The sequence below is a fragment of the Panulirus ornatus genome, chromosome 20 (assembly GCF_036320965.1).
Source record: "Panulirus ornatus isolate Po-2019 chromosome 20, ASM3632096v1, whole genome shotgun sequence".
Classification (NCBI taxonomy): domain Eukaryota; kingdom Metazoa; phylum Arthropoda; class Malacostraca; order Decapoda; family Palinuridae; genus Panulirus; species Panulirus ornatus.
Genome location: NC_092243.1, coordinates 74950418 through 74976221, shown reverse-complemented (window position 1 = coordinate 74976221; position 25804 = coordinate 74950418). Strand labels below are relative to the sequence as shown.

Here is a 25804-nt window from a genome sequence, read left to right as displayed (position 1 = left end):
GTTTGAATGGAGAAAAACTGGAGGAAGTGAAGTGTTTTAGATATCTGGGAGTGGATCTGGCAGCGGATGGAACCATGGAAGCGGAAGTGGATCATAGAGTGGGGGAGGGGGCGAAAATTCTGGGGGCCTTGAAGAATGTGTGGAAGTCGAGAACATTATCTCGGAAAGCAAAAATGGGTATGTTTGAAGGAATAGTGGTTCCAACAATGTTGTATGGTTGCGAGGCGTGGGCTATGGATAGAGTTGTGCGCAGGAGGATGGATGTGCTGGAAATGAGATGTTTGAGGACAATGTGTGGTGTGAGGTGGTTTGATCGAGTGAGTAACGTAAGGGTAAGAGAGATGTGTGGAAATAAAAAGAGCGTGGTTGAGAGAGCAGAAGAGGGTGTTTTGAAGTGGTTTGGGCACATGGAGAGAATGAGTGAGGAAAGATTGACCAAGAGGATATATGTGTCGGAGGTGGAGGGAACGAGGAGAAGAGGGAGACCAAATTGGAGGTGGAAAGATGGAGTGAAAAAGATTTTGTGTGATCGGGACCTGAACATGCAGGAGGGTGAAAGGAGGGCAAGGAATAAAGTGAATTGGAGCGATGTGGTATACCGGGGTTGACGTGCTGTCAGTGGATTGAATCAAGGCATGTGAAGCGTCTGGGGTAAACCATGGAAAGCTGTGTAGGTATGTATATTTGCGTGTGTGGACGTATGTATATACATGTGTATGGGGGGGGGGGGGGGGTTGGGCCATTTCTTTCGTCTGTTTCCTTGCGCTACCTCGCAAACGCGGGAGACAGCGACAAAGTATAATAAATAAATAAATAAATATAAATATATATATATATATATATATATATATATATATATATATATATATATATATATATATATTCAAAGTTAAGAGACGGGCCAACACGCATGTAAAACTCTCCCCCGTAACATACAAATAATAATCACACACACACACACACACACACACACACACACACACATGCACACGCTTGAATTTACTAATCTTTCCTTGTTTTCTTGCATGGTTTATCAAAAGAAAATGCAGTACTGAAACTGAGCATGCAACTTTTTTTTTTCATATAGACTCCTCCAAACACATACCATTCGTTGACGATAGAAAAAGTGAAAAAAAAAGAAATGCGCATCAGTCAACGTTTGAATGTTACCCATTATCCTGAGTTCCTATTTATCATAACTCGCAAGGGGTTGCATTATTGCCGCCCTCCTCCCGCACATAATAATAAATTCACGTCTACCATAACCAGGCGACACCATTCATACGTCAGGTAACTGGTGTTATCTCCCACTTATCAGCTCGCTATCGCTATCTAATCAGATCTCTACTTCAATTTTCTTTTAGGTTCCCTCGTGTACCTAAATGAACATGTCTGATCTACTAACGTCAACTGAAATCCAATGATTCATAATGAAAATCCTAAGATGCCTATCATATACAGTGGTATTTCCATCTAAAAGAAAAGAGAATTTCAAATTCATCTCCTGAAAGGCCATCTGGTATCACTACTACATAGCGGAATGTTCTTCATCCGGATATTGCACAAGGTAACAAACGAATGACTGGGGAATTTCCACCCAATTATGGCATCAGGCACCGATAGAAGGCGATTACCACGACAACGCAGTTCTGTTACATACCATGGTGCTGGTCAGGATAACTCAACGTCCATAGACTTTATTTTTAAGAAATTACCACTGAAAAGGTACGTTACGAAGGACTGTAGTATCCCTGTGAAGACACAAGGTCTTGGGAAAGTTCGAATAAGTGCAATTAGAGTGGCTGGCGACCCATATTTCACGTACTATTTGCGAAGAAAAATCATCGGGAAACATTTACTTCGGTTTAATCATTCGCGTAATTTTACCATCTCATTAACGCTTTCACTGGTTATGTAAGGTAAACTCTGTACAATGGAGACATGGGGATTACTGTAGCATCCTAGTTGTGCAAAGAGCTGTAGGATATATGTGTATATCGAGCCAATGGGGGTGAAGTGGAGAAGTATATGGAGGTCACGTTGACTGATAATGACGATGTGGGGCATAAACCTACTTAATATATTGTCATTGGCTCAGTGAGGGGGTGGTTATTGTTGACCTGCGTAAGGATTCTTGTCCATGAACTTCAAATGTCTAAATAATGTGACGCAATAATAATAATAATAATAATAATAATAATAATGATAATAATAATAATAATGATAATAATAATTGTAAAAATTATTACTATTATAATTATTATTATTATTATTATCATTATTATTATTATCATTATTATTATTATTATTATTATCATTAATATTATTATTATCATCATTATCATTATCATCATCATTATTATTATCATAAATATAAACGAGACACGCTTTGTTTATTTATAGTATTTGTCATGAACTTATATATTCACTTTTTATTTACGGCTTCCATAGGACCATATCATCATTGCTACCATGAATATAAAGTCATCATTTTCACTGTAAACATTAGATTTGTTCTTCATATCAGAGGCGCTGGAAATCACATGGTGGTAGTAGTGGCAACTCAAGGGTGGGCCATTTTGATAACTGTTTCTTTCCGTGCGAATCGAAGCTTTGGAACTCTCTACCTCCTCGTGTCTTTTCCAATGACTATGATCTGGCACATTTTAAAAGGCAGGTTTTTCATTTCTTCCAAAATTCGAAAATATTTTTCCTTGTTCTCTCTTTAATTCCTTTCATAATCTTCACTATATTTCAATTATAGCCCAGCCTTGATTTGTCCGTTTGTCAGTGACTGGAGCCTCCAAAGTAAAAAAAAAATTATATGAAATTGTTCTTACATTTTTCATATGTATATATATGTATGTGTGTGTGTGTGTGTGTATGTGCATATGTGTGTGTGTGTGTGTGTGTGTGTATGTATATATATATGTATATTATCCCTGGGGATAGGGGTGAAAGAATACTTCCCACGTATTCCTCGCGTGTCGTAGAAAGCGACTAGAGGGGACGGGAGCGGGGGGCCGGAAATCCTCCCCTCCTTGTATTAACTTTCTAAAATGGGAAACAGAAGAAGGAGTCACGCGGGGAGTGATCATCCTCCTCGAAGGCTCAGAGTGGGGTGCCTAAATGTGTGTGGATGTAACCAAGATGTGAAAAAAGGAGAGATAGGTAGTATGTTTGAGGAAAGGAACCTGGATGTTTTGGCTCTGAGTGAAACGAAGCTCAAGGGTAAAGGGGAAGAGTGGTTTGGAAATGTCTGGGGAGTGAAGTCAGGGGTTAGTGAGAGGACAAGAGCAAGGGAAGGAGTAGCAATACTCCTGAAACAGGAGTTGTGGGAGTATGTGATAGAATGTAAGAAAGTAAATTCTCGATTAATATGGGTAAAATTGAAAGTTGATGGAGAGAGGTGGGTGATTATTGGTGCATATGCACCTGGGCATGAGAAGAAAGATCATGAGAGGCAAGTGTTTTGGGAGCAGCTAAATGAGTGTGTTAGCGGTTTTGATGCACGAGACCGGGTTATAGTGATGGGTGATTTGAATGCAAAGGTGAGTAATGTGGCAGTTGAGGGAATAATTGGTATGCATGGGGTGTTCAGTGTTGTAAATGGAAATGGTGAAGAGCTTGTAGATTTATGTGCTGAAAAAGGACTGATGATTGGGAATACCTGGTTTAAAAAGCGAGATATACATAAGTATACTTATGTAAGTAGGAGAGATGGCCAGAGAGCGTTATTGGATTACGTGTTAATTGACAGGCGTGCGAAAGAGAGACTTTTGGATGTTAATGTGCTGAGAGGTGCAACTGGAGGGATGTCTGATCATTATCTTGTGGAGGCTAAGGTGAAGATTAGTATGGGTTTTCAGAAAAGAGGAGTGAATGTTGGGGTGAAGAAGGTGGTGAGAGTAAGTGAGCTTGGGAAGGAGACCTGTGTGGGGAAGTACCAGGAGAGACTGTGTACAGAATGGAAAAAGGTGAGAACAATGGAAGTAAGGGGAGTCGGGGAGGAATGGGATGTATTTAGGGAATCAGTGATGGATTGCGCAAAAGATGCTTGTGGCATGAGAAGAGTGGGAGGTGGGCTGTTTAGAAAGGGTAGTGAGTGGTGGGATGAAGAAGTAAGAGTATTAGTGAAAGAGAAGAGAGAGGCATTTGGACGATTTTTGCAGGGAAAAAATGCAATTGAGTGGGAGAAGTATAAAAGAAAGAGACAGGAGGTCAAGAGAAAGGTGCAAGAGGTGAAAAAAAGGGCAAATGAGAGTTGGGGTGAGAGACTATCAGTAAATTTTAGGGAGAATAAAAAGATGTTCTGGAAGGAGGTAAATAGGGTGCGTAAGACAAGGGAGCAAATGGGAACTTCAGTGAAGGGCGTAAATGGGGAGGTGATAACAAGTAGCGGTGATGTGAGAAGGAGATGGAATGAGTATTTTGAAGGTTTGTTGAATGTGTCTGATGACAGAGTGGCAGATATAGGGTGTTTTGGTCGAGGTGGTGTGCAAAGTGAGAGGGTTAGGGAAAATGATTTGATAAACAGAGAAGAGGTAGTAAAAGCTTTGCGGAAGATGAAAGCCGGCAAGGCAGCAGGTTTGGATGGTATTGCAGTGGAATTTATTAAGAAAGGGGGTGACTGTATTGTTGACTGGTTGGTAAGGTTATTTAATGTATGTATGACTCATGGTGAGGTGCCTGAGGATTGGCGGAATGCGTGCATAGTGCCATTGTACAAAGGCAAAGGGGATAAGAGTGAGTGCTCAAATTACAGAGGTATAAGTTTGTTGAGTATTCCTGGTAAATTATATGGGAGGGTATTGATTGAGAGGGTGAAGGCATGTACAGAGCATCAGATTGGGGAAGAGCAGTGCGGTTTCAGAAGTGGTAGAGGATGTGTGGATCAGGTGTTTGCTTTGAAGAATGTATGTGAGAAATACTTAGAAAAGCAAATGGATTTGTATGTAGCATTTATGGATCTGGAGAAGGCATATGATAGAGTTGATAGAGATGCTCTGTGGAAGGTATTAAGAATATATGGTGTGGGAGGCAAGTTGTTAGAAGCAGTGAAAAGTTTTTATCGAGGATGTAAGGCATGTGTACGTGTAGGAAGAGAGGAAAGTGATTGGTTCTCAGTGAATGTAGGTTTGCGGCAGGGGTGTGTGATGTCTCCATGGTTGTTTAATTTGTTTATGGATGGGGTTGTAAAGGAGGTAAATGCAAGAGTCCTGGAAAGAGGGGCAAGTATGAAGTCTGTTGGGGATGAGAGAGCTTGGGAAGTGAGTCAATTGTTGTTCGCTGATGATACAGCGCTGGTGGCTGATTCATGTGAGAAACTGCAGAAGCTGGTGACTGAGTTTGGTAAAGTGTGTGGAAGAAGAAAGTTGAGAGTAAATGTGAATAAGAGCAAGGTTATTAGGTACAGTAGGGGTGAGGGTCAAGTCAATTGGGAGGTGAGTTTGAATGGAGAAAAACTGGAGGAAGTGAAGTGTTTTAGATATCTGGGAGTGGATCTGTCAGCGGATGGAACCATGGAAGCGGAAGTGGATCATAGGGTGGGGGAGGGGGCGAAAATTTTGGGAGCCTTGAAAAATGTGTGGAAGTCGAGAACATTATCTCGGAAATCAAAAATGGGTATGTTTGAGGGAATAGTGGTTCCAACAATGCTGTATGGTTGCGAGGCGTGGGCTATGGATAGAGATGTGCGCAGGAGGATGGATGTGCTGGAAATGAGATGTTTGAGGACAATGTGTGGTGTGAGGTGGTTTGATCGAGTAAGTAACGTAAGGGTAAGAGAGATGTGTGGAAATAAAAAGAGCGTGGTCGAGAGAGCAGAAGAGGGTATATATATATATTTATATATATATATATATATATATATATATATATATATATATATATATATATATAATATATATACAGTATCTGCAAAAAATCTTGTCCGCCCCCATATTTCTTCAGAGGCGATACATGTTCAAAGATTATTGTAGGCACAAGCGTATGACGCTCTCAGGGTGAAATCATCCAGCATCTGGCTGCTGAGACTAGCATTTCTATTGGTGTAAGCATCAGCAACCCGCCTCAATGTTCCTCAGACTATCTCTTGGAAAGAAAGAATGTTCTTTCTTTACTCTTCCTAGGTGCCACTTCGTTTTAGGAATTTCTCTTCTGGACGCTGAATTTCTTACATCTACGCTTCCAGGTTGTTGGCTTTTAGCTTTCTAAGAAGAAAGTTTAATTTTTCTCGCTTAGAAGCAAGAGAATGTGGGTACACGCTAGATTTCTGGGTGCAGAAGTGCCCAGAACGCAAGATCAGACGGCTGTTTTCTGCAACACCTCATCAGTACCTCGCCTTATTCTGGAGATCAAAATTCTATTGACCCGAAACATGGACCTAGAATACTTCAGAAACCTTGCCAATCCCATATCCAGACGTCTGCAGACGGTAATCAAGGCCAAAGGAGAGATGAAAAAGTACTAAAGTGTAAGTGTGAAGTCTCCTGAAAACGAGTAGATTAGCTGGAAATATAAACACAGTGGCTCCAAGCTTTCGACTGAATTTCGAACCATTTTCAAAGGTAGTGAGTCAAGATGAACGAGACAATATATAGAAAGCCAAACTTCATCACAGGTGAGGAAGCAAGGAACAGTTGATCTGAAAAACATGAAAGGTTGACCAGAATGATAAAGTGATCCGTCCCTCTACTCGGCAAAAGACGTCAGGTCAGCTACTGCTTTGTTAATTTTGCCACATTTCAACAGATATTTCATTAGTAACCAGGTATTAGGATTTTCAATAGTCCCCATAAAATCTATAAACGTATATCCATCATTCACTATTTTAGTTATATTCATATGAACTTCACATCTATATCAGTGACACGAGTTGAACACGTAATATATTGGCATAACGAAATAATATGAAGAAATATTAATAGGGTTGAAGAAATACGCTTATACTCTAAGTTTCTTAATAGGCTATGAATGAATATGAAGTAACAAGATTAGGTTACTATGAATTTCCTTAGGGTAAGGATAAAGAAGAAGTAATATTTACTCGGCTATGAATTTCCTTAGGGTAGGAATAAATAGGAAGTAATATTATCAACTGCTAAGTATTTACTAGGCTATGAATTTCCTCAGGGAAAGAATAAATTAGAAGTAATATTATTAACTACTAAGTTACTAGGCTATGAATAAATACGAAGGAGTAATAAGATTAATTACAACTAAGTAACTAAGAAGTAATATTATTAACTGCTAAGTTACTAAGGCTATGAATAAAATACGAAGTAATAAGATTAATTACAATTAAGTATACTGGGCTATGAATAAACACGAAGTGATAAGATTAATTACTATTACTATTAAGCTATATAATAATCATGAAGTAATAGGTTGATTACTAGGTATACTATGAGTATTTTACTAATAAGATTGATTACTAGGTATGCTTTAAGTTTCTTACAATGCGATGAAGAAATATGAAGTAATAAGACAACTACCTAGGTATACTATAAGTATATGAAGAACGAATGTTAATTTATATATATATATATATATATATATATATATATATATATATATATATATATATATATATAAATATATATATATATATATATATATATATATATATATATATATATATATATATATATATATATATATTCTTAAGACCATCAGTTACAGTAATTCTAAATTATTGACAGCAATATCTATTGAAAATCAACAGAAAATGGATATAAACAAAACTTTTTAACATAGTGCAAACTTCAGTATGTTATATAGCCAATACTTATAGAAATGTACCATTGAAGTGCAAAACAATATTTCAATACAGGGATCAAAGGGATGGTCACTCACAACCAAAAGATCACACAACCAGAAATGTTACAAGAATGGACAAGATGAGAAACACCAAGATAAGAGGATTTGGATGGTGCATATGTGACAGAAGTAATTGAGAACATCATGGTGGTGTGGCTATTATATGAAGAATGGGAGACACGGGATATTCCAAGAAGTATTTGAACTGGACCCCTGAAGGATGACGTCCAGCAGGACTTCCAAGAATAAGAGTGATTGAAGGATTCAAGTGCTCGCTTGAGAGAAGAGGGAATACACTGGAGAAAGTTGTATTAAACATAAAGTATGGATGAGGAACGTGTAAAGACTGACTGGGAGGCAGGCGACTGAGAATATGAAGCCTATATCAAACTTAAAGCAACAATTACCGGTGCCGGAGGAGGCACATATCCCCCCTTTTACTCTAAGAATTCCTTTTCTTCCAGTCCATGGTTGAACTATGACTGTTCTGAGGCCATTCGCTAAAGCTACTTTGCATATCAGGCTTGGTAAAGTTTTTCTTCTTCCAACTCCCTGTAATAATGCAAGTACGTTGTTCGTGAAGCGAAGCGTTGATTTTCTAAAAGAAATTGCTACAACCTTTTCTCTTCATCCACCAGTAAGTTTGGCGAGAGGCATCTCTTAAAACCCCGCTGAAACACTTTTCCTTTACGTTTCCTTACTGACGGTACTATATTTGTCTCTCGTTGACAATGAAACTTATTTTGGTTTTCTTTTCTCTCACTTCATTTTTGATGAATTTTTCTCACACCTCCAGATGCTCATTTGGCTAATGCTCTTGCTCCCCCCAACCCTCCCCTCCCTGTAATATCTTCAAATTTTTCGAAAAGCTCTTCTTTCACTGGGCATAGGCAAGGTTTATGGACCAGATGACATCCATCCCAGAACACTTTGTGTGCTTTCGAACTTTTGCCTGAGCTTGCGCATGTTTCGCTTGTCTATAAACACAATTTTTTTCCTCCTAAATGCAAATAAGCGCTGGGACAGCCTATCCTTTAAGCGGGACTGTTCTAACCTTGTCCTATATTACCTCAAGGTGTTTTAACAGACTCGGTTTGCTAGATGTTAGACCACGAGTGAAAAGTCATCTTTAGCGAGGTTAGGTCACTGTTAATGAAATTCCTTGTTCAAGGAAGTTCATACTGTCCATAAAAACAAACAGAAGTTGCAAGGGTTCCCAGGAATCCTGGGCTTGTATAATGATAATAATAATGATTATGATAATATATAGTAATAATGATAACAATAATAATAATAATAATAATAATAATAATAATAATGATAATAATAAAAATAATAATTCGGCCTCCTGCGCTTCCAAGGCCTTCTGTGTCCCCCACTGTAGTAGTTCTCATCATGCCCCTTCTGAAATTGGATTTGCAATATGGTAATTTGCATACTCCAAACATGCAGTACATCTGGTTTCAGAAGATTTTCAATTTGAATTTGTTTACAGTGAGAGAGGACAAAGATAGGTTCGGCTAGGTTGGATTAGGCTAGATTGTGTTAGGTAAAGTTGGGTTAGAATGGTTAGCTTTACAACTGATTTAAGAGAACAGCCTAAAGTATAGATTGGATTTGGCTACAGTAGGTTAGGTTAGGTAAAGTTGGTTTAGAACTGGTTAGCTTTACAAATGATGTAAGCGAACAGCTTATAGTATAGATTGGATAAGGCTAGATCGGGTAAGGCTAGGTAAAGTTGGTTTAGAGCGGTTAGCTTTACAACTGATGTAAGAGAACAATTAAAGCATATATCAGGCTAGATTACTTTGGGTTAGGTTAGATTGTAATAGGCTACATTAAGTTAGGTTAGGTAGATTGTAATTGGCTAGATTAGGTTAGGTTAAGTTAGGTAATTGTAATAGGCTAGATTAGGTTAGGTAGATTAAAATAAAATAGGCTAGATTAGGTTAGGTTAGCTAGTTGTAATAGGCTAGATTAGGTTAAGTTAGATTGTAACAAGCTAGATTAGGTTAGGTTACATAGATCATAGTAGGCTAGATGAGGTTAGGTTAGGTAAAGTTAGTTTAGAACTGATTAGCTACAAATGATGTAAAAGAACAGCCTAAGTATAAGTTACGGTGGGTTGGGGACTTAACCCTACAGTTTTTTTTTTTTTTTTTTTTTTTTTTTTATACTTTGTCGCTGTCTCCCGCGTTTGCGAGGTAGCGCAAGGAAACAGACGAAAGAAATGGCCCAACCCCCCCCCATACACATGTACATACACACGTCCACACACGCAAATATACATACCTACACAGCTTTCCATGGTTTACCCCAGACGCTTCACATGCCTTGCTTCAATCCACTGACAGCACGTCAACCCCTGTATACCACATGACTCCAATTCACTCTATTTCTTGCCCTCCTTTCACCCTCCTGCATGTTCAGGCCCCGATCACACAAAATCTTTTTCACTCCATCTTTCCACCTCCAATTTGGTCTCCCTCTTCTCCTCGTTCCCTCCACCTCCGACACATATATCCTCTTGGTCAATCTCTCCTCACTCATTCTCTCCATGTGCCCAAACCATTTCAAAACACCCTCTTCTGCTCTCTCAACCACGCTCTTTTTATTTCCACACCTCTCTCTTACCCTTACGTTACTTACTCGATCAAACCACCTCACACCACACATTGTCCTCAAACATCTCATTTCTAGCACATCCATCCTCCTGCGCACATCTCTATCCATAGCCCACGCCTCGCAACCATACAACATTGTTGGAACCACTATTCCCTCAAACATACCCATTTTTGCTTTCCGAGATAATGTTCTCGACTTCCACACATTTTTCAAGGCTCCCAAAATTTTCGCCCCCTCCCCCACCCTATGATCCACTTCCGCTTCCATGGTTCCATCCGCTGACAGATCCACTCCCAGATATCTAAAACACTTCACTTCCTCCAGTTTTTCTCCATTCAAACTCACCTCCCAATTGACTTGACCCTCACCCCTACTGTACCTAATAACCTTGCTCTTATTCACATTTACTCTCAACTTTCTTCTTCCACACACTTTACCAAACTCAGTCACCAGCTTCTGCAGTTTCTCACATGAATCAGCCACCAGCGCTGTATCATCAGCGAACAACAACTGACTCACTTCCCAAGCTCTCTCATCCCCAACAGACTTCATACTTGCCCCTCTTTCCAGGACTCTTGCATTTACCTCCCTTACAACCCCATCCATAAACAAATTAAACAACCATGGAGACATCACACACCCCTGCCGCAAACCTACATTCACTGAGAACCAATCACTTTCCTCTCTTCCTACACGTACACATGCCTTACATCCTCGATAAAAACTTTTCACTGCTTCTAACAACTTGCCTCCCACACCATATATTCTTAATACCTTCCACAGAGCATCTCTATCAACTCTATCATATGCCTTCTCCAGATCCATAAATGCTACATACAAATCCATTTGCTTTTCTAAGTATTTCTCACATACATTCTTCAAAGCAAACACCTGATCCACACATCCTCTACCACTTCTGAAACCGCACTGCTCTTCCCCAATCTGATGCTCTGTACATGCCTTCACCCTCTCAATCAATACCCTTCCATATAATTTACCAGGAATACTCAACAAACTTATACCTCTGTAATTTGAGCACTCACTCTTATCCCCTTTGCCTTTGTACAATGGCACTATGCACGCATTCCGCCAATCCTCAGGCACCTCACCATGAGTCATACATACATTAAATAACCTTACCAACCAGTCAACAATACAGTCACCCCCTTTCTTAATAAATTCCACTGCAATGCCATCCAAACCTGCTGCCTTGCCGGCTTTCAGTTATATCTATATATAATGAGACGACTTGATAACGCACCAGCTAGGTTAACATACTGTAACAAGATTAGGTTAGGTAAGGTTATTGAATTGTTACAATAGAACAGCTATAGTTATTTGTTGTCATTTAATCAGTAAAAACGGATATCCTTAGGCAAGGTACAAAATGAACACTATTAAACTCAAAGGTTAGTGCATGGCCAAAGCAATCAATAATTGTGTAAAACTTGAGGTTAGGAATATCACGTCATTGTCTGAACTGTACTTAAAGTATTCTATTCGAAGATGTAAATTAATTCCGAAAGATTCAACACATCCATTGAACCATGATTATCAAATGATACCATCCGGAAAAAGATTATCATCGAAATATGTATTAGGATGGAACTTAATAAACATAATCCCGGCTCCTTAATGTTTAAAGACTGAAATGGTTATATCCCTTGTATCTGTTTAGGTATGTTTAGGTATGCAATAAGTATCCATGATAACTATCGGAATGAGATATCTAGATAAATATTCTATACTATTGGTGAAAGTGCAAAAAACAAATTTCACGTAATCTACGTGACCCATAAATTATTATTATTATTATTATTATTATTATTATTATTATTATCATCATTATTATTATTGTCATTATCATTATTATCGTTATCTTTATTATTATTATTATTATTATTATTATTATCATTATTATTATTATTATTATTAATATCATTATTATTATCATTATTATCAAAGTTAGAACAGGTTAGAACATTTCAAGTAGCCTAGCTGAAAATGAACTCTGTACTATATTCAGTCTTTTTGAATAATACAAATAGATGGAAGACAATCTCAGGTGGCATACAGTCTCATACTGTGACGCTGGGTACACTGCACCTGAGGACTGACTTCCCACGATTTCCTGACACCTGGCGATACTTAACTAGTTTGACTGGTACAGAATTTTAAGAGTTCTTCCTCACTCTCCCACACCTGCATGGCTCCCAGATCCACCATTACAAACTTTGCATTAACTTAGGTTACTGATTGGTCGCACTTATCTGTCGACTCATTAGATATGGCTGTATCTCTGTGAATCAGTTGTTCAGGAAAGAATAAAGATTTGGCAGATATATCAAAGCTGCGTACTTTGACTGTAATTTTTCCATTCATTCTGTTTTTTGTTGTTTAGTGTGATAAGTCACGTAGGTGACTACTTTTCTGTTGATGGTTGTATGTTCATCTTTATCGTTATCCTCGTATATCAGTACGAAATAGATTAATCATCATGAAGGAAACATCTTGGTTAATTGCTTATTAAGAAGTGCAAATTGGATGTGCATAACTTTAGCAGCTCCTTGCCCATCTTGAGGTTGTGATGAAAGCAACCGATGCTTCAGCAAGTCAGTTTAAGTGTCATGTTATTACGAAAATTTATTCACCCATATCAACTGATCTCATTAGAAAATTATATAATTCCAATTCAGTTCATTCAAGAAATTGGAAAACTGACTGATCATATATTAGGTCGAAAAACTCAATTGCTACTAAGTATCCAAGTCTATTTTACATAAGTATCCCTTCATTATGACGCCGTAAACTTGTCTGCAAAAAGAATTACGTAACATTCACTCGAAAATAACCCACCTTAACGACTTAAAAACATCCATAGGCTGTTGGTTTTGGCACAACGCTGTCATTAACAACGACAAGCGCTCACAAGTCGGAAAAGGTTCAGGGTAACTTTTTCTAACGCATTACATAAACTGACAACTAACTTTGAAAATGCCTAGTGTTGATGTTGTATTGCTACAGAGGCATCAATAGTTGTTTCAGTAAGAGACAAAGAAACAGCAGCACACAGCAATTCGCACAAAAGAACAGGGAAATAAACGGCCGTAACCCAGGTGAAGGTTATGTAACAACGGGGGCCCCTTTTTTTAAGGGTCACGTGCAGTTGTGGGTCTGCGCTATGTATAGAGAGAGAGAGAGAGAGAGAGAGAGAGAGAGAGAGAGAGAGAGAGAGAGAGAGAGAGAGAGAGAGAGTTACAGACCTACTAGTTCCTACGGAAAGAATTAGCCAAGATGGCAGAGCTGGTGCTCTCAAGCACACGACTTAATTGATAACTATGACTATTCTTCTCAGCTGCCACCTGTATCATATAACGAGATGCTGACAGAAGATAAAGGCATTATTAGAAGCACAAAACCCCAGGAATAATCATATCTTAGTACTCTGAGTACATTTTTCATTGGAAGGGTTGTTTATCATGTCAATATCACAACCCCAGTGCTACAATCAGAAGTATGGAAGCCATGAGTTCCTTTGGAGACAAAAGTTTCTCGATTACCTTAAAAGCCTATCATAATACACCTCGCAAAGGTATCTTGTCACTCTTGGCGTAACCACAAGCAGGTCGAGTCCGGTAACACGCCTCCGAGGACGTAGTTGCCAGAACACACAATAACATTCTGATTGCCTGTTTTCCCTGCTCAATAAACCAATAAAAATTCGCATGCAGAACTAAGATAACGAAACCAAAATGTGCCATACTGACCAGATAATCTCTCTCCTCTCTCTTATCGCTCAACATCGCTCCACTGTAAGTATATTTAGTCACATAACAGTATATTTACTAAGGAGTTGGTGTACTTTTTACTGTTGCTTGAAGAGAAGAGATCAAAGGAGAGATATTTCTCTGCCATGATATCTGCATTTGCTTAATACATGATAGTAAAAAGAAAAGAAGGGAAAAATAACGTTCCATGGTTTAAAACTCCTCAGCTGTAAAACTTACAAACTATGAATTTTCTCTAATCGTTGCGAATATTTTTACAAGAATATGTCAAAAAAGTCCCTCAATTGATCACCTTCACAGGGGATACCTACGCCTGGTGCACACGTGAAGTATATATCGTGTATTATTCTTGAGTTATCGTGCAAACAAGATTGTGTTCACAGACAGACTTATGAGTGACAAACAATAGAAAAATTCCGGCAATGTAAGGTGGCGTTAGGTGGAAAAGCTAAAGATTAACAAAAATAGGGATCAAAACAGTTATATGAGTGTCATGCATACATGACGTATGATAGTTAAATTGGATGTATCTTTTATTTTATAAGTTAATCATTCGCACCACAGTACTTGAGAATAGCGTCTTGCAAGCTTGTGGACAAAGCTAATGTTTGGCCGCAGTGTCAAAACAAATTTAGAGCATGTGAATGACGAGACTAAGAGCCTCAGATAATCTATTACACTAATTTGTTTACATATAAACAATGGTGCTAAGTACATGATCATTTCTAGGCAGGGTGTACAATTACCAATAGCCTATCCACTGTCAGTACCATCACAACGACACGTTTCCCAAGTGACAGAAATCCAAAATACTTCATCATTGTCATATAATTATCCATTTTATTTGTCTGTCAAAAAAAAAAATCATATAGAGGTGATATTTCTATAGGTGCATCATACCTAATACTTTTTTTCCTTATTCTTATTTTTCCATGTGCAAATACACGTCTGACTGTTCTACTTGATAGAGCAAAGTCAGACATGACTAGGTTACGTTAGGTTAGAAAAATAATCAGAAGTATAATACTCTAAACCACTCTGCTAGCTATTCACACGTATACAGAGCATAGATATAGCCAGAGACCAGTTTCACCTCCAAGCGACAGAAATACACCGCCAAGCAACCTGCCTCCGGGTATAGAAACAGCCCAGATGGGCGCTCGCCAGCACCGGCTTAACGGAATTCTCTTAATTTTTTACACAGTGTGACCATGGCGGTTACCGGCATGCAACCCGTGCCTTGAGTGAGGCTTACGTCTCATCTACGTCATCAGTGGTGTCATCACTACATCACTGGCGTCATCAGTGGTGTCATCATTACATCACTGGCGTCATCAGTGCGTCATCAATTACGAGAGAGCTAGATTATCAACAAGGATCCACAGGTATGTTTGGTTATTCTCCAAATCCAAACTTTTTCTACTCAATATATAAAGTATGATTCTCATTCAGATATTTGCTGTGTTTCTAAGAAAGGACTACACTTGAAACAGACTGGACCAAAACAACACGGAGATTGAGTAAGACCCTTTGCTTCAGCACATCAGGGAACAGTATATATATATAAAAGAGAATATTGTTATGTAAAATTCCATGATTTTTATGTCTGGAGCGTTGCAACAGCTTTTATAACGAAGTTAAGAGGTCAGTACGTATAGTAAAGGATAAATAGGGAAGAACAGCAAAGAAATAGTGATGAATTTTTTAATAGATATGAATAGGGAAGAAAATGAACAAAGTAGAGGTCGAATGGCAGACATGGTCAGAAATTATCACAGTAATATGATGCAAAACTTGCGACCCTTTTGAACTGTAACATTCAGCTCAAGAGATTAAGGCAACTTAGGGCAGCTGCATACACTCTGCTTTTCATTTTGTAAGGCAAACCTACACAGTTAACAACCTGATTGTGTGGATGGATGATTAACTGCGGTGCCTTTCAAGTGTACTGGCCAAAATGTTGTCACCGAAATGTTTGCAAAAACTTATGAAAAACATGTAATACAAAGTAACTGAATGAAATTATATTGCAAGAAATGTAGTCAAATGCTTTTTGTTCCTTTGGGAGTTCAGGAATTTATGAAAATAAAAGATGTTTGTTGTCTCCTCCTGTCAGGTAAAATAAGCTAACCTCGTGAAATTATTTCCTACATATATAGTCAAAGAACTCGTTGACTGTCACATTTAGGGGCTGTATGCAATACTTCCGTTGTTCGATAACCTGTCGCTTTCCATATAAAGTGTGTATAGATGTAGAAAAATAGGACTATACTGCAGATATGGTTAGTGTCCAGTTCATATATCCCACGAAATCTTATTGTAGTCGACTAGAAATGTAAAAAGATAGAGAGAGAGAGAGAGAGAGAGAGAGAGAGAGAGAGAGAGAGAGAGAGAGAGAGAGAGAGAGAGAGAGAGAGAGAGAGAGAGAGAGAGAACTTGCATGAATAAACAAGTGGCCAGCCATTGCTACCTTAATAAATCCCCGGACATTATCTTTGAATAATAGTAAAATCTGACGTTAGATCATCTTTTCATTCACTGGTGACGCAGCCAACTCAGTCATGCGTTGTTCCTTTAGCTTACGTCAGGCACCTTACGTCACAGTCATGTCCGGATTTGTGTGGTATTTGCGGCGTGAACAGGCCTAATGACCTTCCTCATAAGTCAATGGCAGTAAAACCCAGCAAATCAAATCAATTGCGGTGTGAAAGCCACCAGGTCGCCAGGCTAGGCTCTGTTATCTCGCTGAAACTTTTGACTGCTTCAAAGTTTTACGAAGCCTTGAACTTGTATTTCGATGTCTGTCGTAGCAACTGGAAGAGAGCTCTTTAATTGTTCATTTTGGATCATATTTTTTCATATTCACGCTTACAGACTGAATTTACACTCATTTAAGATGAGGAGGGCTAGAGGGAATTTGACAGAAGTTTTGTTAAATGTATGAATAGCACTAATAAAGGTAGCATGAATAAAGTTCTTAGAATGGCGCCCCCGGATAGGACTAGAAATAATGGATTTATGATAGAAAAAAAATAAGATTCAGGTCGGATGTGGGTAAATATTGGTTCGGTAATAGGGCAGTAGAGTTATGGAACCAGCTGCCAAGTACAGTAGTGGAAGCTATGTCTTCAGGTAGCTTTAAACGAAGGTTGGATGATGTGTTTATGGGTTCAAGGCTATTGGTTGTAGGGTGGACAGACTCACGACCTGCCTAACATGGGCCAATAGCTACGCCTCTTGCATTGCCCTCACTTCTTGGATGGTCTTATGTTCTTATATGAATCTGTTTATTAGCATTTGCCAAACTCAGTAACAGCCTTTCTTTTTATTATTTTCAGCAGGCGGTGTACAGTATCTGTGAATTTAAGATTTCCCTAGCATTCAGAAAATTCAGCACTTGACATTTGAGTCGAACTTATAGAAATAGCCTGTCGTTGATATGACTAATTGCAACAAGTCATGGTCACAGGGACTGTACGCTAAAACATTTAAATATCGTCTAAGATATAGGCTAGATATGTCGGCGTATAAAAACATACGTTGAACTGTTTCAACGTTTTTTTTTTCTCTCTCTCTCTTAACCCAAGAAATAGTTCTTTATTTGTTAGTCTTGTTCTGTCTGGGGCCTTATTCCTTCACGTCCAGTTGCGTGGTGCGTACGCAAGAAAATTTATGTAACATTTTGGTCCACAAACCACTGCAGGTAATTCTTTTCAAGAACCAAAAGAATCCCGTTTCTTGTTTTAGATATCTGCAAATTTCTTGACTATGAAAATAGAATATCAAAAGGACGAGAGTTGCTTTAGAAGATTAGAAAATATACAAGAGATGGAGAAACAATAAACCAGGAAATATAGAAATTGAAAAAAAAAATTATACAGCGTAGGATAAACTAAAGAGTGTAGACAATAATAATGATAATCATAATAAAAGTAACTGATGATGATAATTTTTGGGATGGGTTTATATATGGACGGTAAACAAATAAAGGATATCTATCTATAAATGTAGATTAGGCACGTGAGAGGTGGTCCAACCGCCCATACCACTTGTTATATCACGACAGACTGGGGTACATGACTAGGCCACACGTCCCTTGATTGCCTTGTGACCAAAGCTATATCTAAATTGAACACTTTGCAGCATTTTCTTAGGTTTACACATCTGGGCTAATTCTTAGAGTATCTGAATGCTTGATATTACTTTGCTTTAGGTTTTGAAAACATAGAACCGCTTGAGGACGATGGTTTGATCCTTCAATTGTCATATTGAAGGACTGCACTGCCATTCTCAAGGGTCGTAAAGTCGTATTCAAGGGTTAATAAAGTCGTACTCAAGTGTCTGATATAGTAGGATGATAATCTTATTGCAACCATTGGTTCACTTCGCTAATTTGGCGGATGTTTGGTAATAAACAAAGGTCATTTCCAGGCATGAGCAGTGTGACGTGTGTGCTGCTGGGCGTGGCCGAAGTCAAACTGCCCCTGCGGCGCCTGCCTCAGGAGCTGCGAGCCAGGGTCGCCAACGTCTCCCACTGGGCTGTCGTGCACGGCGACGTGGCGGGCGAAGAGAACGAAGAGTTCCTGGAGGAACGGCGTCAACACATCGGTGAAGTAGACAACTTCTACGCCCTGCGGGAGGTGGTGGTCAGGGTGGAACAGGAGAGGTGTCAGGTCCTTCAAGGCAACGAGGTTGTCCTCAAACACCGCGCCAGTGACGTCATCATTGCCACGCCCGTGGAGGAGAACCGGTTGAGGGTCGTCTACATCAGCAGGAGTGACAGCTTCGGCCGTGCAGCTGTGGTGCTCCAGATGCTCTCACAGGAGGGCGTGGAGCAACTACTGTCCTTCTTTCCACCCGAAGTCATACAGCATCGTCATGCAGACCACAGGTACCCCTCACTGCTTTCATGCTGGTACCAAGAAAAAAAAATCAAATGTAAAAATTACGTAAAATGAACTTGACTGTAATGTATGCTGGTTTGAGAAAAAAGTCAAATTTATGTCAAGTAAATTTGACTGTAATGTATTAAGATTTTGAATTATGTTTGTACATTATTTTGAAAAAAAAATGCATCTTAATTTATTCGAAAACGTTGTCACGATTATTTCTTTGGATATGTAAGAATATGTCAAAATGTTCCTACTTATTGCTTTCATAATAGATCGTGAGATTGTGGACGAAGTTGAAATTTGATAGAGATTTACCTAGGCTTGCTACTTCCTTTTTAATGACCCCTTCTATGTCAGGACTCGAATAAACTCTTTCATTTTAGAAGATTTTTCTAATAACTTCATGAATAACATGATGGTTTGATCTTTGCAGTAATGACCCCTTCTGTGTCAGGACTTGGATAAACTCTTTCATTTTAGAAGATTTTTCTAATAACTTCATGAATAACATGATGGTTTGATCTTTGCAGTAATGACCCCTTCTGTGTCAGGACTTGGATAAACTCTTTCATTTTAGAAGATTTTTCTAATAACTTCAGAACTGACATGATGGTTTGATCTTTGCAGTAATGAGCTGCTTGTGCCCTTCAATAAGGAGCCTAAATCGTCCTGGGGTCGAGGTATGGGTAAGAAATTCACAGCCATGTTCGCCTCGCTCACCACGGCCAACACCTCCCATAGGAAAGCTGTTCCAGCCGACCGACACAGCGAGAGGACCGAGGCGACCCCTGCGACTACCGAATCCCCGCCGTCCGAACCGGATTCGTCAAACGACTCGGACACAGACGAGGAATACACGAGCAATGACGACACAGACAGCAAGTCGTCAGGAGAATATTACGAAAATATGGGTCTGGATGCCAACGTCCAGGAACGCCTGTACGACGACAGTGCCGTGGATACAGTGTCGAGAACCAGCGACTCTTCTATGGAGTCGAATGCATCGGTTATCGAAGCCGAGGTGAGGTTCTTTATGGACACTGATACAGACTTCCTGAAGGCTATCCGGAGCCTCGAAGAGGATAGGGAACGCCTAGCTGGTGCAGAGACACCACAGTTCATCCGCGAAAAGCTGACACTTCTCTTCATGCAGGTCAAAGCGCTGATCAAGTTGCACGCCGAACTACACGCTGAGTTCGAGAAGAGCAGCCATGACCTGCAGTGGCTGAGTGAGGCAATCGTAAAGCACGAAAGAGACTACGAGAATTATGTCTACTTTATGGAAAACATCCCAACGGTGGACAGCATTCTTCACGCACACAAAGATTACTTCAAGAGCCACATGCCTGAGCTGCCAGAGAAGCTGAGGAAGCCTCGACTACGACTTCACTACTATGTCCTCACTCTCGAAACTCTCTACAAAAAGTGTAACAACAGGGAGGAGAAGAACGCCCTCCAGAATGCCATTGACGTCCTCAAAGTTCCCTTGAAGAAGGCCGACTCGAAGCTCTTAGTCGGAGCCGTGACTGGATCGCCTTTCGACCTGAGTAACTACGGGAACCTGATTCGTCACAGTGACCTCAAGCTTCGAAGGGGTGGAGTCTTACCTCGCCGAGTCTACCACGTCCTAGTGCTGAAGGCGCTCATCCTGCTCACTATATCCGACGGCAGGAACTACCGATACGTCACCAGTTTCCGGATGGACGAAGTTGCATTAGGAAAGCAGGAGCGAGGAGTGTTGTTCAACCTGGAGGTCAGGAATGGCCCACGAGGACAAGTCGTCCACTATACGTTTAAGGCCAAAAATATCAACATGCAGCAGCTGTGGATTAACGACCTGAAAGGCGTCCTTAAGGAGAAATCTCAGCCAACGACCCCGAGAAATAGTTTTATCGAGGGTGAGCCAGAACTCAGGCTGAGCGGCAGACGCAGCAAGGTGCGTCGAGGGCAGTCTACCGATAGGATGAACAGAAGCGTCTCGGAAGTGAATATCAACGACGCAGATAATCCGGACAATGATAACCTCAGGTCAGGAGGGAAGGAGAGCAGTGCGTCGTGGTCAGGTCGACGTACACCCGTCAAGAAGAGCTCGAGTAAGAACCAGCCACCTGTGAGGCAGCACAGTGGCTACGCATCCGACAGTGAGAACAGCTCGACTAGGTGGAGAAACGTGGACATTGGGCCGCCCTTGTCTGTCTGGACGATCTATCCAGAACTAGAAAGTCTTTACAAAGGAACAAAATCGAAAGATGAGACACAAGACAGTCAACACGATCAACTAAGAACTCTGGCAGACGAGGAAGGTGAGTATATCCGATATACAAATGACAAACTGGCATCTTTCCTTGATGAGGAATCTAAAAGGCCTCCAGTGTGCTTGCTTGGCCACTTGCGTCATCTGTACGCGTTCCACTCTGACATTTTCCTTCCACTGATGGAGAAGGCAGTAAGTTCAGGGAACAAGGAGGAAGTTGCTCTGTGTTTCGTTGATTGCTCTGAGAAGCTGAAAGAATTGTATTCCAACTACTTCGCCGATCGGTGTAGATTTGATGACCAGATGAGAGGCACAACTAATGACAACTGTTTATTTCCAATAAAACATTTTGCCTCGTACATGAAGTGTCTTGTGAGGCTGCAGACCAACGACGAGTCAGATAGGGTACTTGAGTCGGCGTTGTCTATCCTCCGAGAATGTGTGGCGAACGCCAACACCATCCTCTTGACGGAGACGATCAGCGGCGCTCCTTTCGACCTCGACGAATGTGGTCCTGCACTGTTGGAGGGGCACGCTAGGGTACGCTACACAGGCCAAGTCATCAGACAGGACCTACACATAGTCTTGTTAGACTCTATGGTCCTCTTGTTGGAGCCGCATCCTTTATGTTACCATTATGTGGACGCCATTCGCATGGACACTGTAGGCCTCGGACCGACACCAGACGAATACTCATTTCAGCTCGAAGTACGAACAGCATCGAACAAAACCCGGACGTATAACTTCCGAATGTCCACAAAGGACTCTAGAAGGCAGTGGCTCAGTAAAATTACAGGCCTCCTCAAGTTACAGGTGGAGAGATTGAAAGCAAAGCAACAGAGGAGATTAGCAAATGAAGCGATCCAAATAAAAACTCTAGAAGTGATAGAAGATCCCGAGTTGCACAGTGTGTCCCCGCGCTCGAAGGTGCTCATAGAAACAGATTTGTGAACAGTTTAGTGATACACATTGACTGGGAGGACTGAGTGTACTTCATATTCACCGGAACTATGAATGGTAATGTATATATTAAATTATTAGTGAGTGACATAACAATATACCTCCGCAAAGTGCCAAATGCAGCTAGGTTTGCATGAAAGATATTGAACAGAACTTGTGATATGTAAATGTGTTAATTTGTAAAATAATGCAGATTATTTTTCATTAATATTCTTCGTGGTAAAATGATAGAATTGTTAATTAAGTACGAACATGTGATTAGATTAAGAATTCACATTATATGTGATTGTATAGCTAGTAATAACAAATGACCGTCTGTAAAACAATGTACTGGTTAGGGTTGACTCAGTATATTAGAGTTTAAGACGGTCAGACTGTACTGGTCCCAGCTCAGAAAAAGCACTATAGATATTCGTGGAGAATTATAGTTTTTAAAACTTGGTAACTCATTAGGTTATCTGGACCCTTTGGAAAGTCCAAGCCACCAAATTTATGTTTGTGTAGATGTCCATTGCTGGGTTTTTTGTAAATTTTCTAATTTCTTCGTGTATTTCTTGTACAGATAGTAAATGTGTGAGAGTAAGAATAATTGAATTTTACAATATCACTTCAAAAAATTAAGAACTATAAAAGACTGCGTAATTATTACATATTATATGGTGCTCAGTCAGAAAATGTGAATTGTGGGAGGAGCAAGTAATTTAAGTCGAAAGAATGATCAATAAAAAAGCTTATTATCAAAGTCACAGAAGTTACAACATTATTAAAGTATGCATTCTGTAAACACAGAATGATAAATTTAGAACATAACATTTCGTAAACTTTTATTAGAATAAAGATTTTTTCTTGGAGTTTTCTTATATTTGGAAAGAGCCTCCGACATAACATGGCGAAACGATATCTTCGACAAGCTTTATGACATTAATTTAAGAATCATTTACTCATTTTCAATTCATTTTTTTTAAATAGCATTTACTGTCAAGATTGCTGCATCTAACATGATTTCAGACAAGAGAAGGGGGTGGCACAAGGCAGCGTTCTGACCCCAACAGTATTTAATATTATGAGGAATTGAAATTTTGTCGCCAGCTTCCGTCCCTCGTGATCTTAAATACTCACTTTACGCCAAAGATTGTGCAGTATGAAGAAGGAATGAAGAAATTTATTAGTGCTCCTTAGGTGTCTGTGGACCTGACCCGTACCAATGTTGACACCTGAGAACCATGCCATTGTGCTAAATGGTCGTATCGTTGTGCTTCAGGGTCGTACCCTTGCGTTCAAGGTATAAACTAAACTGAAATAAAGTATCATCATTATATTTCTTAAGTTTCCTTCTGAGCTCTCTTCATGATATCATCTTTCCTCCTTGAGGAAAGAAATTGTTGATACGGTGGGGTCCCACCTCTTGAACTATCGCGCAGCGCTTGCTGCCGGTAAATTTGAAGTTAAGAATACGGAGTGGCGTGAGTCACATGTCGATTGTTATGTGCATGATGGAAAGAGTATGTGTGTGTGTTGGGCAATGAATGCCAACAACTTACGAGAAAGTAAGATAGAGAAATAACCTGGGCAAGAGAAGAGAACTCGACAGCAACGTGGTGATCAGTGATTACCTGCCACTTTCTACCATTAATCAAACTTTATTTAAATATCTGCCATGTCTTTAAGCTATGTGTTTGTTTGAACACATACACACCCCAGGCTTATCCAGGAACCCATTCATCAACTTATCCCTCTCAGCCACACTATTTCTGTTTCCACAGATATCTCCTACGCTTTTATTACTTACTCGATCAAACCATCTCACACCACATACTGTCCTCAGACATTTCGTTTCCAACACATCCACCCTCCTCTGTGCAACCCTATCTATAGCCCATGCCTTGCAACTATATAATATTGTTGGGACTATTATTCCTTCAAACATACCCATTTTTGCTCTCCGAGATAACATTCTCTTTCCACACATACTTCATCGCTCCCAGAGCCTTCAACCCCTGCCCCTCCCTGTGACTCACTTCCACTTCCATGGTTCCATTTCCTGCAAAGTCCACTCCCAGATATCCGAAACACTTCATTTCCTCCAATTTTTCTCCATTCAAACTTCACATCCCAACCAACTTGTCCCTCAGCCCTGCTGAACCTAATAACCTTGCTCTTATTCACATTTACTCTCAAACTTTCTCCTTTCACACACTTTTCCAAACTTAGTCCCCAACTTCTGCAGTTTCTCACTGGAATCAGTCACCAGTGCTGTATCATCAGTGAACAACAACTGACTCACTTTCCAGGCCCTCTCATCCTCAGTAGACTGCATACTCACACTCTCTCCAAAACTCTTGCATTAATCTTCCTAACCACCCCATCCATAAACAAATCAAACAACACTGGGGTTATCACACACTCCTGTTGCAGACCAACCTTCACTGGGAACCAATCACTCTCCTCTCTTCTTACTCGTACACATGCCTTACACCCTTGATAAAAACTTTTCTGCTTCTAGCAGCTTAAATCCCACACCGGATGCTCTTAAGGCCTTCCACAAAGCATCTCTATTCACCCTGTCATATGCCTTCTGTAGATCCATAGATGCCATATATGAATCCATCTGTTTTTCTAAGTATTTCTCACACACATTCTTCAAAGCAAACACCTGATCCACACATCCTCTACCACTTCTGAAACTACACTGCTCTTCTCCAATCTGATGCTCTGTACATCCCTTCACCCTCTCAATCAATACCTTCCCATACAATTTTCCAGGAATACTCAACAAACTTATGCTTCTATAGTTTGAACGCACCTGTATCCCCATTGTACAACCTTTATCCCCTTTGCCTTTGTACAATGGCACTATACATGCATTCTGCCAATCCTCAGGCACTTTACCATGATCCATACATACACTGAATAACTTTACCAACCAATCAACAACACAGTCATCCCCTTTCTTAATGAATTCAACTGCAATACCATCGAACCCCACCATCTTGCCAGATTTCATATTCTGCAGGGCTTTCACCACCCCTTCTTTCTTCACCAAATCACTCTCTGTGACTCTCTCACTATGCACACCACTTGTTCTAAATGCAATTTCTTTGTTTTCCTTTTGATATTGATGAAATTATTGTATGAATAACAAATGCCACTTTCCTATCATCTTGTAATAGATAAAATCTTTCCCTAAATATGAGGGTCAGTATACTCTGTATGAGACATTCTAAACATTTCGCTTTTGATATTACTTTGATCCAATTTTTGTACCATCAACAAATAGACTCAATGTCATTTTCATACATGAGGAGAAGTTGATATATATAAAGCACATCTCCCTCATTCTTTTATTTCAATTGGAAAGAAGATGGGGTGTAAGTAATGTTGGCATTTGCAGTACATACAAATAACCACTGTGTATACAAATAGTGCAATGTATGCAAACAAAAAGCTGAAATAAACTAGAAAGA

At 39.8% G+C, this 25804-nt stretch overlaps 1 protein-coding gene across 3 annotated transcripts; it reads left to right on the top strand.

The window, feature by feature from the left end:
• Positions 1–1614: 1614 nt before the first annotated feature.
• On the top strand, positions 1615–25804 carry LOC139756151 (uncharacterized). Of its 3 annotated transcripts, none has more exons than XM_071675301.1 (4): positions 1615–1725; positions 15439–15619; positions 18666–19125; positions 19754–25804. In XM_071675301.1, the coding sequence occupies exons 3-4, from the start codon at positions 18668–18670 to the stop codon at positions 22329–22331; spliced, it is 3036 nt and encodes a 1011-aa protein (XP_071531402.1). In that variant the 5' UTR covers positions 1615–1725; positions 15439–15619; positions 18666–18667; the 3' UTR covers positions 22332–25804. The 3 variants fall into 3 exon arrangements, with proteins under 3 accessions (XP_071531402.1, XP_071531405.1, XP_071531403.1); XM_071675304.1 differs by lacking the exon at positions 1615–1725 and adding an exon at positions 1775–1919; XM_071675302.1 differs by lacking the exon at positions 1615–1725 and adding an exon at positions 6691–6714.

What these genes read in the sequence shown, in the direction of transcription:
- LOC139756151 (XM_071675301.1), top strand. Translation starts at nt 18,668, where the DNA reads ATGAGCAGTGTGACGTGTGTGCTGCTGGGCGTGGCCGAAGTCAAACTG. An exon ending in CATCGTCATGCAGACCACAG is followed by an intron (nt 19,126 to 19,753) that starts GTACCCCTCACT and finishes TGATCTTTGCAG; the next exon opens with TAATGAGCTGCTTGTGCCCT.